The following is a 14,024-nucleotide window of genomic DNA, read 5'->3' on the forward strand; positions in this document are numbered from 1 at the left end:
TAAAAAAGCTCTTGCCCTTAAGGAAATCTTTGTAGAGTGAAAAACCAGACACATCTATGACTGCAGAGGCACAGACGAGGAAAAGAAGCTGCTATGGGATATGCCGAAGGGTCATCAGAGGGACCTCTCCCCTGGGTTTCAAAATAAGACTCCCCAACCCAGCCCTGGTCCTTCCAATCCATTTTCGTAACTGCTGCCAGAGGCATCTTTCTAAAACACTGATCTTGGTCACTTCTTGGCTTAAAGCATTTCAATAACTCCCAGCGGTTTTCAGGCTACAGTGTAAATTCCTCAGCTGAAGCCCCAGTCTCTTCATGACAGCTTTGGTCTGCCCTGCTCTCCAGCTCCTTGCTCACAGAACAGGCACTTCAGCTCAGCTAAACTCCTAGTAGTTCTGGAAAGTGACTGGACATGCCCCTTCCCCACCCAGAACACTGAACTCATGTTTCTTAGGGCTCAGCTCTGGTGTTGCCCCAGCTCGTGCAGACTCAGGCACCACAGGGCACTCCCTTCTCCTCCCAGGGTGTCCACGAGCACGGGGGCACCTCCCAGTATCTGGCATGGCTCCTGCTGTCCCCTCATGGCTGCCTCTCTGTGTCAGAAAGTCAGCTAAGTGAGTGAATGTTAAAGGAAGTCTAGTGGGTCCTAGCTATGGAGATCACAGGAGAGAGTTCTACTAGAGAAAGATTTGCCCATCCCAGCCATAGGTGGTGTTCATAGATGGTGTGGATGGGACTATCCAGGGAAAAGGGCCCAGAGGAAACCCAAGGGGACAATGGCACTGAACTGAGAAGAAACAGTCAAAGCCACAGCTGAAAAGTAGAGGAGAGGAGACTTTTAAGAAGAAGGAATAATAAATAATGATCATGATGAAAACCATGAGGTTGTACAGGAAATTTAAATGCCATCTGAAACTGAGACAGATTTATACTTTATTTATCTTTTTTGGCTGCACCGTGAGGCATGCAGGATCTTAGTTCCCCGACCAGGGATCGAACCTGCACCCCCTGTGTTGGAAGCGTAGAGTCTTAACCCCTGGACTGCCAGGGAACTCCAGATTTATACTTTAAGTTTAGTTCTAAATGTATTTCGTGGCTTTATAATTTTTAAAATCCTTAAGGTACAGACACCTAATACCAGAAGCTATGTGTATACATTATCATAAAATAAATATAAACTTTAGAAGTATATCTGACTATGCAGAACAGCTAAAGAGTGAAAACAACCCAAGTATCCATTAACAGATGAATGGATAAACAAAATGTGGTTTATCCATACAATAGACTATTATTCAGTCTTAAAAAGGAATGAAGTACTGAAACATACTACATATGGTTGCACCTTGAAAACACTATGCTAGGTCAAAGAAGCCAGTCACAAAGGACCACCTATTACATGATTCAATTTATATAAAATGCCCCAAATAGGCAAATCCATAGAGAAAGAAAGTAGGCTGGTGGTTGCCAGGGGCTAGAGGAAGGAAGAAATGAGAAGGGACTGCATCTGGGTATGGGGTTTATTTTGGGGGTGATGAAAACATTCTAAAATATTCTGTGAATATATTAAAAATCACTAAATTGTACCCTTTAAATGGGTGAATTGTATGGTATGTGACTTATATCTCAATAAAGCTGTTACTAGAAAAAGTACATCTGAGTGAAAACAAACAAAAGTTTCATACATCCTTTGCTTAGTAACGCAATCCTATTAGCATCCATAAACATAACTCTGACATCTAAATGAATGCCCAGTTCTCAATATAAATTCTGTGTTGCCTTTACTTGTGAACACTAGCCTCTCACATAAACGAGCAAATGAAACACCCAGCATGGAGAGGACTTTAATATTAGCTCCACATTACAATAACCACCTCTGTTGCAGAGCTTGTAACAAGCCAGAATCCCAGCGCCACCACCCATCTTCCCACCTCACACACAATGTCTACCTGTGCATTCTCTATTTTGAATACCTACCCTCCCAAACTATAACCATGGCTGAAGCCAGGTGAGTCCTGCTGACTCGGGGGAACATCTAGAATCACGTTTTGAAAGCAGAGGCTGAGCGAGGGGCACTCACCCACAAGAGCAACCAACCAGAAACCAGGCACAACTGACCCAACACACCCACCACCCTCTGACACACAGGCCTTTTCAGTCTGGGTGGTTTTTTACAATTTTAAACTGAATCTACAAAGATTTTTATAGTTAGTTGCAAACTCCCTCAGTTAGCAGTTGTAGGTTTTGATCTGTTCCTAATTATGGAAAAGAATCCTGGGGTCAGTTCAGAGTGAAAGAACTTGAGTTTACCATTACCATTTTTAAAACACTAATATTTACACGAATTTCTGAGTAGAGAATTAAATTGCCTCAGTTATTTTGCTTTAAAAAATGAGAATCAAAGACAAAAAAGGCTTTTGTATGCATTGAAAGCCGTACTGAAATTTAACTGCATGACCTACACTGAACCATTTAGACGTTTTCCTATTCTCTTCCTTAAATAAGTCTCCACATTTTAACTAAATCTATATGGTCTCTAAGTGTGTATTTAAAAGCTAACTACACCTAGAAAGACTAAGGCTCTGAGGAATATAAAGCAATACAGAAAGGTGCAGCCCCCTCTGTTGAGAACATACCCACATCTGCCCAGGAAGATGCAAGCTCAGCCTGCCACACAGCACACACCCAGATACAGTCCCAAGTATAGAAAGAACCAGCACTGATCAGGTTCTTTTGAGAAGACACCAAGAATACATGATGCCAAGGGTCCAGTCACATTGTTCATGAATACTGCAGCTATTTGTAACAATGAGCAAAAAGACATATTTTCAACAGAACTTACCTGTTTTTTCAAGGGAAGCCTGGCAAACTAAATGGTGAGCATGCTATCATTTATTTTCGAAAGTGCTCCTGAATGCAGCTTTCATAAGTGGATCTTATTCAAGTGAGTGATCCAGTCCAGGTAAAGAGGACCAAAAAAATCAGGTAGAAAATCATCTCTTTGAGTCTTAAACTTGAAAAAAGTATTTAAAAATGTAAGTGTGGGGAAGAGATCCCTCCAGAAGGAAATGACCATTTCAGTGACTTTCAGAGGGTGGGGAGCAACAGGGCAATGGGAGGAAAAAAAAAACTGGAAGTCAGAATTGGCAACAGCAAAGCTATCTCCAGCACAAAAGCCCGTTTATACGCACAGAGCCCTCTTTCCAAATGGGAAAAACGCCAGCAATATAAGTCAAGGTTTTCACTAAGAATCTTAAAAATATTAATCAGTTTTCAACTATAAGAAACAAAGCTTGAAGTTCAATCAGATTTGGAATATAATAAGGTATGTCAGTATGAAAACAACCTGAACTTAAAACAAGTCAGTAAATTATAGTTACTAGAACCCAAATAAAATATTTTACAATTGTATGTGATCTGTAACTTGGCAGTGTTAGCAGGCATTATCAAATTGAAATTGTACTGACTAGAGCCTAGAGCTCAAATTCCCTGGGGTTAGAGAAACGACCTAACCCTGCTAGCCCCACTCCAAATATAGCCAGTGGCAGAGAAAATTCTAATATGGCTCCTAAGATTCCTACTATATTGATGTGCATATCCTGTATAATCCCCTCCCCTTGAGAGTGGGTGAGTCTGACCTAATCTAATGAACCCTTTGAAAAGAGGGTCAAGTAGAAGTCAGAGAAAGCTGAAGCTTCAGTAGGTCTGTATCTATTTTTGGTCTAAAATTTTTATTTTCAAATGTTACATAAATGGAATCGTGCAGCATGTACATTTCTAAGATTTTTTTTCCACTCAGCAAAACTTCCTCAGATTCATCCAAGTTGTATCAATAGTTTGTTTCTTCTTATTGCATACTCCATGATATGTATGTAGCACAGTGTGTTTAACCATTCACCTGTTGAGAAATACTTGGGTTGTTTCCAGTTGGGGCTATTATGAATGAAGCTAAATATTGCTGCTGTACAGGTGCTATAAACATTGGTATACAGGTGTTTGTATGAACATCAGTTTTCATTTCTCTGGGATAAATGCCCAGGAATACAATTGCTGCGTTAAGTATAGTAAGTGCCAAACTATTTTCCATACTGGCTGTGCCTTCTTATCAGCAATGTATGCATGATCCAATTTCTCTGCATTCTCTCTAGCATTTGGTGTTATCACTATTTTAAATTTTAGCCATTTGATAGGTGTGTAGTGATATCTCATTCTCACTGTGGGGTGGTTTTTTTTTTGGCTATGCCTCATGGCTTGTGGGATCTCAGTTCCCTGACCAGGGATTGAACCGGGGCCCTCGGCAGTGGAAGGGTGGAGTCCTACCCACTGGACCACCAAGGAATTGCCTCTGATTGTGGGTTTTGTTTTTTTTTTAATGAAGATGTTTACAATAGTTTATTTTAGGTTATTTCCAATTTTTCACCAGTTTAAAAAATTGACCAACTCAATGAAACCTTGTGAATACAATGTTCTCATTGTGGTTTTCATTTTTTTAATGGCTTTTAATGCTGAACATCTTTCATGTGGTTATCTGCCATACTTATATCCTCTTCGATAAAATGTCTCTTCATATATTTTGTTCATTTTCTAATTGGATTGTTTATTTCTTTAATGTTGAGTTTTGAGAATTCTTTTTATATTCTAGATGCAAGTCCTCTGTCAGAAATATTTTTCCAAATATTTTCTCCCAGTATATAGCTTATCTTGTTTTTTTCTTTTTTTAAAATTAATTAACTAATTTATGGCTGCACTGGGTCTTCGCTGCTGCACGCGGGCTTTCTCTAGTTGCGGCGAGCAGGGGCTACTCTTCATTGCGGTGCGCGGGCTTCTCACTGTGGTGGCTTCTCTTGTTGTGGAGCACGGGCTCTAGGCACGCAGGCTTCAGTAGCTGTGACATGTGGGCTCAGTAGTTGTGGCTCACAGGCTCTAGAGCGCAGGTTCAGTAGTTGTGGTGCATGGGCTTAGCTGCTCCGCGGCATGTGGGATCTTCCCGGACCAGGGCTCGAACCTGTGTCCCCTGCATTAGCAGGCAGATTCTTAACCAATGCATCACCAGGGAAGCCTTATGGCTTGTTTTTTTCATCCAGTGTCTTTCACAGAGCAAAAGCTTTTTTTTTTTGGCAGTACGTGGGCCTCTCACTGTTGTGGCCTCTCCCGTTGCGGAGCACAGGCTCCGGACGCGCAGGCTCAGCAGCCATGGCTCACGGGCCTAGCCGCTCCGCAGCTTGTGGGATCTTCCCGGACCGGGGCACGAACCTGCGTCCCCTGCATCGGCAGGCGGACTCTCAACCACTGCGCCACCAGGGATGCCCCAAGTTTTTGATTTTGATGTGGGTAATTTATTAATTTTTTTCCATAGGTCATGTTTTTGTTGTCAAATCTGAAAATCTTCTGCCTAGCTTGAGGATATGAAGATTTTCTCCTATTTTTTCCCTAAAAGTTTTAGTTTTGCATTTTACATTTAAACCTGTGATCCACATTGAATTAATTTTTGTGTAGGATGTGAGGTTTAGGTCAAAGTTCATTTACTTGCCTACGGTTGTCCAATTGTTATAGCATTATTTGTTGAAAAGGCTATCCTTCTTCCACTGAATTGACTGCACCTCTGTCAAAAAACAGTTGGATGTTTTTATGTGGTTCTATTTCTGGGTTCTTTATTCTGTTCCATTGATCTATGTGTCTATCTCTCCAACAATAACCACAATGTCTTGATTACCGTAGCTAAATAGGAAGTATTAATAATATTTCATATAGCGATTCTTCCCACTTTATTCCTCTTTTCAAAACTGTTATAGCTAATCTAGAATCTTTGCTTTTTATATAAATATTAGAATCAGCTTGTCATTGTCTAAAAAGAATCTTGCTTTTTACAAAAAATTTTATTTTTTTATACAGCAGGCTCTTATTAGTCATCAATTTTATACACATCAGTGTATACATGTCAATCCCAATCGCCCAATTCATCACCCCCCCCTCCGTGGCTTTCCCCACTTGGTGTCCATACGTTTGTTCTCTACATCTGTGTCTCAATTTCTGCCCTGCAAACCGGTTCATCTGTACCACTTTTCTAGGTTCCACATATATGCGTTAATATACGATATTTGTTTTTCTCTTTCTGACTAACTTCACTCTGTATGACAGTCTCTAGATCCATCCATGTCTCTACAAATGACCCAATTTCATTTTTTTTTATGGCTGAGTAATATTCCATTGTATATATGTACCACATCTTCTTTATCCATTTGTCTGCCAATGGGCATTTAGGTTGCTTCCATGACCTGGCTATTGTAAATAGTGCTGCAATGAACATTGGGGTGCATGTGTCTTTTTGAATTGTGGTTTTCTCTGGGTATATGCCCAGTAGTGGGATTGCTGGATCATATGGTAATTCTATTTTTAGTTTTTTAAGGAACCTCCATACTGTTCTCCATAGCGGCTGTATCAGTTTACATTCCCACCAACAGTGCAAGAGGAGGTTCCCTTTTCCGCACACCCTCTCCAGCATTTGTTGTTTGTAGATTTTCTGATGATGCCCATTCTAAGAGGTGTGAGGTGATACCTCATGGTAGTTTTGATTTGCATTTCTCTAATAATTAGTGATGTTGAGCAGCTTTTCATGTGCTTCTTGGCCATCTGTATGTCTTCTTTGGAGAAATGTCTATTTAGGTCTTCTGCCCATTTTTGGATTCGGTTGATTGTTTTTTAATATTGAGCTGCATGAGCTGTTTATACATTTTGGACATTAATCCTTTGTCCGTTGATTCGTTTGCAAATACTTTCTCCCATTCTGAGGGTTGTCTTTTCCTCTTGTTTATGGTTTCCTTTGCTGTGCAAAAGCTTTTAAGTTTCATTAGGTCCCATTTGTTTATTTTTGTTTTTATTTCAATTACTCTAGGAGGTGGATCAAAAAAGATCTTGCTATGATTTATGTCAAAGAGTGTTCTTCCTATGTTTTCCTCTAAGAGTTTTATAGTGTCCGGTCTTACATTTAGGTCTCTAATCCATTTTGAGTTTATTTTTGTGTATGGTGTTAGGGAGTGTTCTAATTTCATTCTTTTACATGTAGCTGTCCAGTTTTCCCAGCACCACTTATTGAAGAGACTGTCTTTTCTCCACTGTATAACCTTGCCTCCTTTGTCATAGGTTAGTTGACCATAGGTGCGTGGGTTTACCTCTGGGCTTTCGATCTTGTTCCATTGATCTATGTTTCTGTTTTTGTGCCAGTACCATATTGTCTTGATTACTGTAGGTTTGTATTATAGTCTGAAGTCAGGGAGTCTGATTCCTCCAGCTCCATTTTTTTCCCTCAAGACTGCTTTGGGTATTCGGGGTCTTTTGTGTCTCCATACAAATTTTAAGATTTTTTGTTCTAGTTCCGTAAAAAATGTCACTGGTAATTTGATAGGGATTGCATTGAATCTGTAGATTGCTCTGGGTAGTATAGTCATTTTCACAATATTGATTCTTCCAATCCAAGAACATGGTATATCTCTCCATCTGTTGGTATCATCTTTAATTTCTTTCATCAGTGTCTTACAGTTTTCTGCATACAGGTCTTTTGTCTCCCTAGGTAGGTTTATTCCTAGGTATTTTATTCTTTTTGTTGCAATGGTAAATGGGAGTGTGTCCTTAATTTCTCTTTCAGATTTTTCTCATTAGTGTATAGGAATGCAAGAGATTTCTGTGCATTAATTTTGTATCCTGCTACTTTACCAAATTCATTGATTACCTCTAGTAGTTTTCTGGTGGCATCTTTAGGATTTTCTATTTACAGTATCACGTCATCTGCAAACAGTGACAGTTTTACTTCTTCTTTTCCAATTTAGTATTCCTTTTTCTTCTCTGATTGCCGTGGCTAGGACTTCCAAAACTATGTTGAATAACAGCAGTGACAGTGGACATCCTTGTCTTGTTCCTGATCTTTAGAGGAAATGCTTTCAGTTCTTCACCATTGAGAATGATGTTTGCTGTGGGTTTTTCATATATGGCCTTTACTATGTTGAGGTAGGTTCCCTCTATGCCCACTTTGTGGAGAGTTTTTACCATGTATCGGTGTTGAATTTTGTCAAAAGCTTTTTCTGCATCTATTGAGATGATCGTAAGGTTTTTATTCTTCAATTTGCTAATATGGTGTATCACATTGATTGATTTGCATACATTGAAGAATCCTTGCATCCCTGGGATAAATCCCACTTGGTCATGGTGTATGATCCTTTTAATGGGCTGTTGGATTCTGTTTGCTAGTATTTTGTTGAGAATTTTTGCATCTATGTTCATCAGTGATATTGGCCTATAGTTTTCTCTTTTTGTAGTATCTTTGTCTGGTTTTGGTATCAGGGTGATGGTCACCTCATAGAATGAGTTTGGGAGTGTTTCTTCCTCTGCAATTTTTTGGAAGAGTTTGAGAAGGATGGGTTTTAGCTCTTCTCTAAATGTTTGATAGAATTCACCTGTGAAGCCATCTGGTCCTGGCCTTCTGTTTGTTGGAAAATTTTTAATCACAGTTTCAATTTCATTACTTGTGATTGGTCTGTTCATATTTTCTATTTCTTCCTGCTTCAGTCTTGGAAGGTTATACCCTTCTAAGAATTTGTCCATTTATTTCAGGTTGTCCATTTTATTGGCATAGAGTTGCTGGTAGTAGTCTCTTAGGATGCTTTGTATTTCTGCGGTGTCTGTTGTAACTTCTCCTTTTTCATTTCTAATTTTACTGATATGAGTCCTCTCCCTCTTTTTCTTGATGAGTCTTGCTAATGGTTTATCAATTTTGTTTATCTTCTCAAAGAACCGGCTTTTAGTTTTATTGATCTTTGCTATTGTTTTCTTTGTTTCTATTTCATTTATTTCTGCTCTGATCTTTATGATTTCTTTCCTTCTGCTAACTCTGGGTTTTGTTTGTTCTTCTTTCTCTAGTTCCTTTAGGTGTAAGGCTAGATTGTTTATTTGAGATTTTTCTTGTTTCTTGAGGTTGGCTTGTATAGCTATAAACTTCCCTCTTAGAACTGCTTTTGCTGCATCCCATAGGTTTTGGATTGTCGTGCTTTCATTGTCATTTATCTCTAGGTAGTTTTTGATTTCCTGTTTGATTTCTTCAGTGATCTCGTGGTTATTTAGTAACGTAGTGTTTAGCCTCCATGTGTTTGTGTTTTTTACGTTTTTTCCGCTGTAATTCATTTCTAATCTCATAGTGTTGTGGTCAGAAAAGATGCTTGATATGATTTCAATTTTCTTAAATTTACTGAGGCTTGATTTGTGACCCAAGATATGATCTATCCTGGAGAATGTTCCATGTGCCCTTGAGAAGAAAGTGTAATCTGCTGGTTTTGGATGGAATGTCCTATAAATATCAATTAAATCTATCTGGTCTATTGTGTCATTTAAAGCTTCTGTTTCTTTATTTATTTTCATTTTGGATGATCTGTCCATTGGTGTAAGTGAGGTGTTAAAGTCCCCCACTATTACTGTGTTACTGTCCATTTCCTCTTTTACAGCTGTTAGCAGTTGCCTTATGTATTGAGGTGCTCCTATGCTGGGTGCATACATATTTATAATTGTTGTATCTTCTTCTTGGATTGATCCCTTGATCATTATGTAGTGTCCTTCCTTGTGTCTTGTAACATTCGTTAATTTAAAGTCTATTTTATCTGATACGAGTATTGCTACTCCAGCTTTCTTTTGATTTCCATTGGCATGGAATATCTTTTTCCATCCCCTCACTTTCAGTCTGTATGTGTCCCTAGGTCTGAAGTGGGTCTCTTGTAGACAGCATATATATGGGTCTTGCTTTTGTATCCATTCAGCAAGGCTGTGTCTTTTGGTTGGAGCATCTAATCCATTCACGTTTAAGGTAATTATCAATATGTATGTTCCTATTACCATTTTCTTAATTGCTTTGGGTTTGTTTTTGTAGGTCCTTTTCTTCTCTTGTGTTTCCCACTTAGAGAAGTTCCTTTAGCATTTGTTGTAGAGCTCGTTTGGTAGTGCTGAATTCGCTTAGCTTTTGCTTGTCTGTAAAGCTTTTGATTTCTCCATCGAATCTGAATGAGATCCTTGCTGGGTAGAGTAATCTTGGTTGTAGGTTCTTCCCTTTCATCACTTTAAGCATATTATGCCACTCTCTTCTGGCTTGTAGGGTTTCTGCTGAGAAATCAGCTGTTAACCTTATGGGAGTTCCCTTGTATGTTATTTGTCGTTTTTCCCTTGCTGCTTTCAATAATTTCTCTTTGTCTTTAATTTTTGTCAATTTGATTACTACGTGTCTCGGTGTGTTTCTCCTTGGGTTTATCCTGTATGGGACTCGCTGCGCTTCCTGGACTTGGGTGGCTATTTCCTTTCCCATGTTAGGGAAGGTTTCAACTATAATCTCTTCAAATATTTTCTCTGGTCCTTTCTCTCTCTCTTTTTCTTCTGGCACCCCTATAATGTGAATGTTGTTGAGTTTAATGTTGTCCCAGAGGTCTCTTAGGCTGTCTTCATTTCTTTTCATTCTTTTTTCTTTATTTTGTTCTGCAGCAGTGAATTCCACCATTCTGTCTTCCAGGTCACTTATCTGTTCTTCTGCCTCAGTTATTCTGCTATTGATTCCTTCTAGTCTAGTTTTCATTTCAGTTATTGTATTGTTCATCTCTGTTTGTTTGTTCTTTAATTTTTTTAGGTCTTTGTTAAACATTTCTTGCATCTTCTCGATCTTTGCCTCCATTCTTTATCCGAGGTCCTGGATCATCTTCACTATCATTATTCTAAATTCATTTTCTTGAAGGTTGCCTATCTCCATTTCATTTAGTTGTTTTTCTGGGGTTTTATCTTGTTCCTTCATCTGGTACATAGTCCTCTGCCTTTTCATCTTGTCTGTCTTTCTGTGAATGTGATTTTTGTTCCACAGGCTGCAGGATTGTAGTTCTTCTTGCTTTTGCTGTCTGCCCTCTGGTCTGTTTTTTTAAAGTTTAAAAAATTGGGGCAAATATATATTAAGATAAAATTTACCATTTTAACCATTTTTAAGTATATGATTCAATACACTTAAGCACAGATGCTGCCAAGATTAGAAAAGAGGACAGTGTGAACAACTTTGTGTCAATGCATTTGAAAACATATGAAATAAATTAACATCTAGAAAAAATTATCTTAAGTAATGCAAATAGAGAGAGAATATCCAAAACATCCCGTAACTATTAAAGAAGTTGAATCAGCAATTAAAAAAGAAAAGAAAACTCCACAAATAAAACACCAGAATCAAATGATTTTACAACAGGGATCTATCAAGTATGCAAGGTTCATATATTCATATAATTCCAATCTTATATAACGTCTTTCAGAAGTGAGAAAGAGAGATAACTCCTCAATTTATAAACAAAGGTTAGTTTAACTTTGATATAAAAACCATAACAAAGACAAGAAAGGAAAATTACCGGACTTTCTCACTCATGAGATAGATACAAAATTCTAACCAATATATTAGCCAACTGAGTCCAGCAATAGATAAAGTAAAAAATCATACATGCCAAGTCAGATTTATTCCAGGAACGCTTATGCTTATTGCTTATGCAATAGGACAAATGGTGGTGCCATTCACTAGAAAGGAAGCAGAGGGTTTGGGGCTAAGATCACAAGAATAACTCCCTGAGTACAGGGAGCTTGTGAACGTCCAGGTAGAGATGCCTAGGCAGCAACTAAGAACACTGGTCTGGAGTTCAAGTGTAAGCAGGGCTGAAGACAGAGTACCGAAAATCACAAGTACAGAAGTAGTACAATAAGTCTTACAAGTGGGATAAAGACAGAGGAGAACCATGGCCTGAATCTCAGACAACCTCAGTGTTTAAGGAAGAAGATTCCTTAAAAAGACAGGCCAGAGAATCAGGGAAAGGACCAGGAAGGCAGGAAAGATGCTGACTCAAATCATGCAATGAGAAGGAGAAGGGGACTAAAGAATTCAGTCACTGGAGTCCACCGTGGCAGTCAGCTTCAGGATGTGGTGAAGGAGGAAGGCAGACTGTTGCGGGCTGATGGGTGAATGGATAAGAGGAAACAAACAGGGAGTGTGGTCAATGCGTACAAGAAGGCTAGCTGGGAAGGGAAGCAGAGAGTGTGCAAGAACAAAGGAAGAAGCAGATTAGAGGATAAACAAATCTGTGGACCATCTAAATAGAAAAAGAGGGTGGTGAGAAAAAAATACAACACAGAGCCTGTCCTCTACATTCCAGAAAGGAAAAGAGTGACTGACTGTTCTTTAGTTACAGTCCCAAGGCATGAACACATACCCACCAGAACAAGATTTCAAGCCCATCCCAAATGATCAGTGGTGACTTGCTTCACTTGATCACACTACTGAAAGTTGGCAAGCAGCCAGAGCCCCAGTCTAGTGACCACGCTTCCACGGCTAAAGGTGAACCAGTTGTTCCAAAGTCCACCCTTAGACACAGATGTAGAGAACAAACGTATGGACACCAAGGTGGGGAAAAGGGTGGTGGTGGTGGTGGGATGAATTGGGAGATTGGGATTGACATATATACACTAATATGTATAAAATAGATAACTAATAAGAACCTGCTGTATAAAAAATAAATTAAATTAAACAAACAAAAGTCCGCCCTTCCCGGAACTCCACACCTTTACCCAAAATGAAGGGGGTTAAAGCAGAAAGTACTGAGGCAAGGCCTCAAAGACATAGTGGCAGATGATTATAAAGAGCACAAACGGGGCCATGGGTCAAGCCTGGATAAGAGGGAGTGCACTGGTCCCCTGGGAACAGAGAAAAGGGGCAGGCTGATAGCAGCAGTGGCTGCAGCAGGCAACATGAACCCTTAGACCTACCCTTTCAGGTCACATGTACAAAGAATCTGAGTCGTGGAGAGGCTACAGGAATTGTACAAGAGCAAGCCAGGGCTCAAACCTGCATCTGTCTGACTATAAGGCCTAAAACGCTTAAGGCGACCTTATACTGTCCTCCACTGTGTCCCCATCACCCTCCATCCTGTGCTCCTTTAAAACCTGATAGCATTTTGGGGATCTTCTCATATGGCACTTTCCATACGCCAGCTTTCACTGGTTATGTGTGTTTGCTTCATTTATATGCACCTTACTCATTCCAGAATTGAAGCTCTTTGTGTAGCTCTACAGGCTTTTTAGTGACAAGTCCTTAATGAAGAAATAAATACAGTTGTAATTACCAAATCTGTTATATATCAACTTGCTTTCAAAAGTGCTTACAGGGACTTCCCTGGTGGCACAGTGGTTAAGAATCCACCTGCCAATGCAGGGGACACGGGTTCGATCCCTGGGCCAGGAAGATCCCACATGCCGCAGAGCAACAAGGCCCGTGCGCCACAACTACTGAGCCTGTGCTCTAGAGCCCACAAGCCACAACTACTGAGCCCACGTGCCACAATTACTGAAGCCCACGCACCTAGACCCTGTGCCCCGCAACGAGAAGCCACTTCAGTGAGAAGCACCGCAACTAAGAGTAGCCCCCGCTCGCTGCAACTAGAGAAAGCCCGTGTGCAGCAACAAATACCCAACTCAGCCAAAAATAAATAAAAATAAATTTATTTAAAAAGTGCTTATAAATTTCCTTCACAAGTGATTTAAGGCAGCCCCACTACAATCTTCTTTTATGGTATGTGCTCAGCACTCCTTTACCACAGATATTACAAAGCCAAAACAATATTAATATTGTACATTTCGTTTACTGCAAGTTACAGATTAGTGAATTTAGTTTCACTACAGACATTTCACCATCTTTGCAAGTATGAGACTAAAAAGCACTTCTTACCTGAATTTTGATGGGCCAGGTGAAATTACTGACATAAACAAAGAAAGTGATATTTGGGTGGTTGCGAAAATCAAACTTCTCATTAGAGAAACTATCTTTGTACTCCTTAATGTTTGTTTTTGAAACAACAGGCATCTCTTCTCCAGCCTGGGTTCCAGCTGTTAGGAAGAAAAGTATGAAATAAAGAGACTTTTTAGGGGACCGAATCTGCCCTCACTAATAATAATGATAATAGCATTTATTAAACACTATGTTCCAGAAAT

At 39.5% G+C, this 14,024-nt stretch overlaps 1 protein-coding gene across 6 annotated transcripts in view; it reads right to left on the bottom strand.

Moving 5' to 3' along the window:
- The window catches only part of ATRN (attractin), a 171,456-nt gene that overhangs the window by 42,706 nt on the left and 114,726 nt on the right, over positions 1-14,024 (bottom strand). For 5 of the 6 annotated variants that reach the window (XM_089896619.1, XM_022592878.2, XM_089896620.1 and 2 more), the window contains one exon: positions 13,762-13,919. In XM_089896619.1, the coding sequence (XP_089752745.1) occupies positions 13,762-13,919 (158 nt within the window). Of the gene's footprint in view, positions 1-10,691; positions 10,922-13,761; positions 13,920-14,024 lie in introns of those variants that run through there. The other variant, XM_089896621.1, reaches the window with a different exon arrangement.

Source organism: Delphinapterus leucas, chromosome 15, assembly GCF_059928025.1.
Source record: "Delphinapterus leucas isolate spDelLeu-1000000601 "Yukka" chromosome 15, BTC_Dleu_Yukka2, whole genome shotgun sequence".
NCBI lineage: Eukaryota > Metazoa > Chordata > Mammalia > Artiodactyla > Monodontidae > Delphinapterus > Delphinapterus leucas.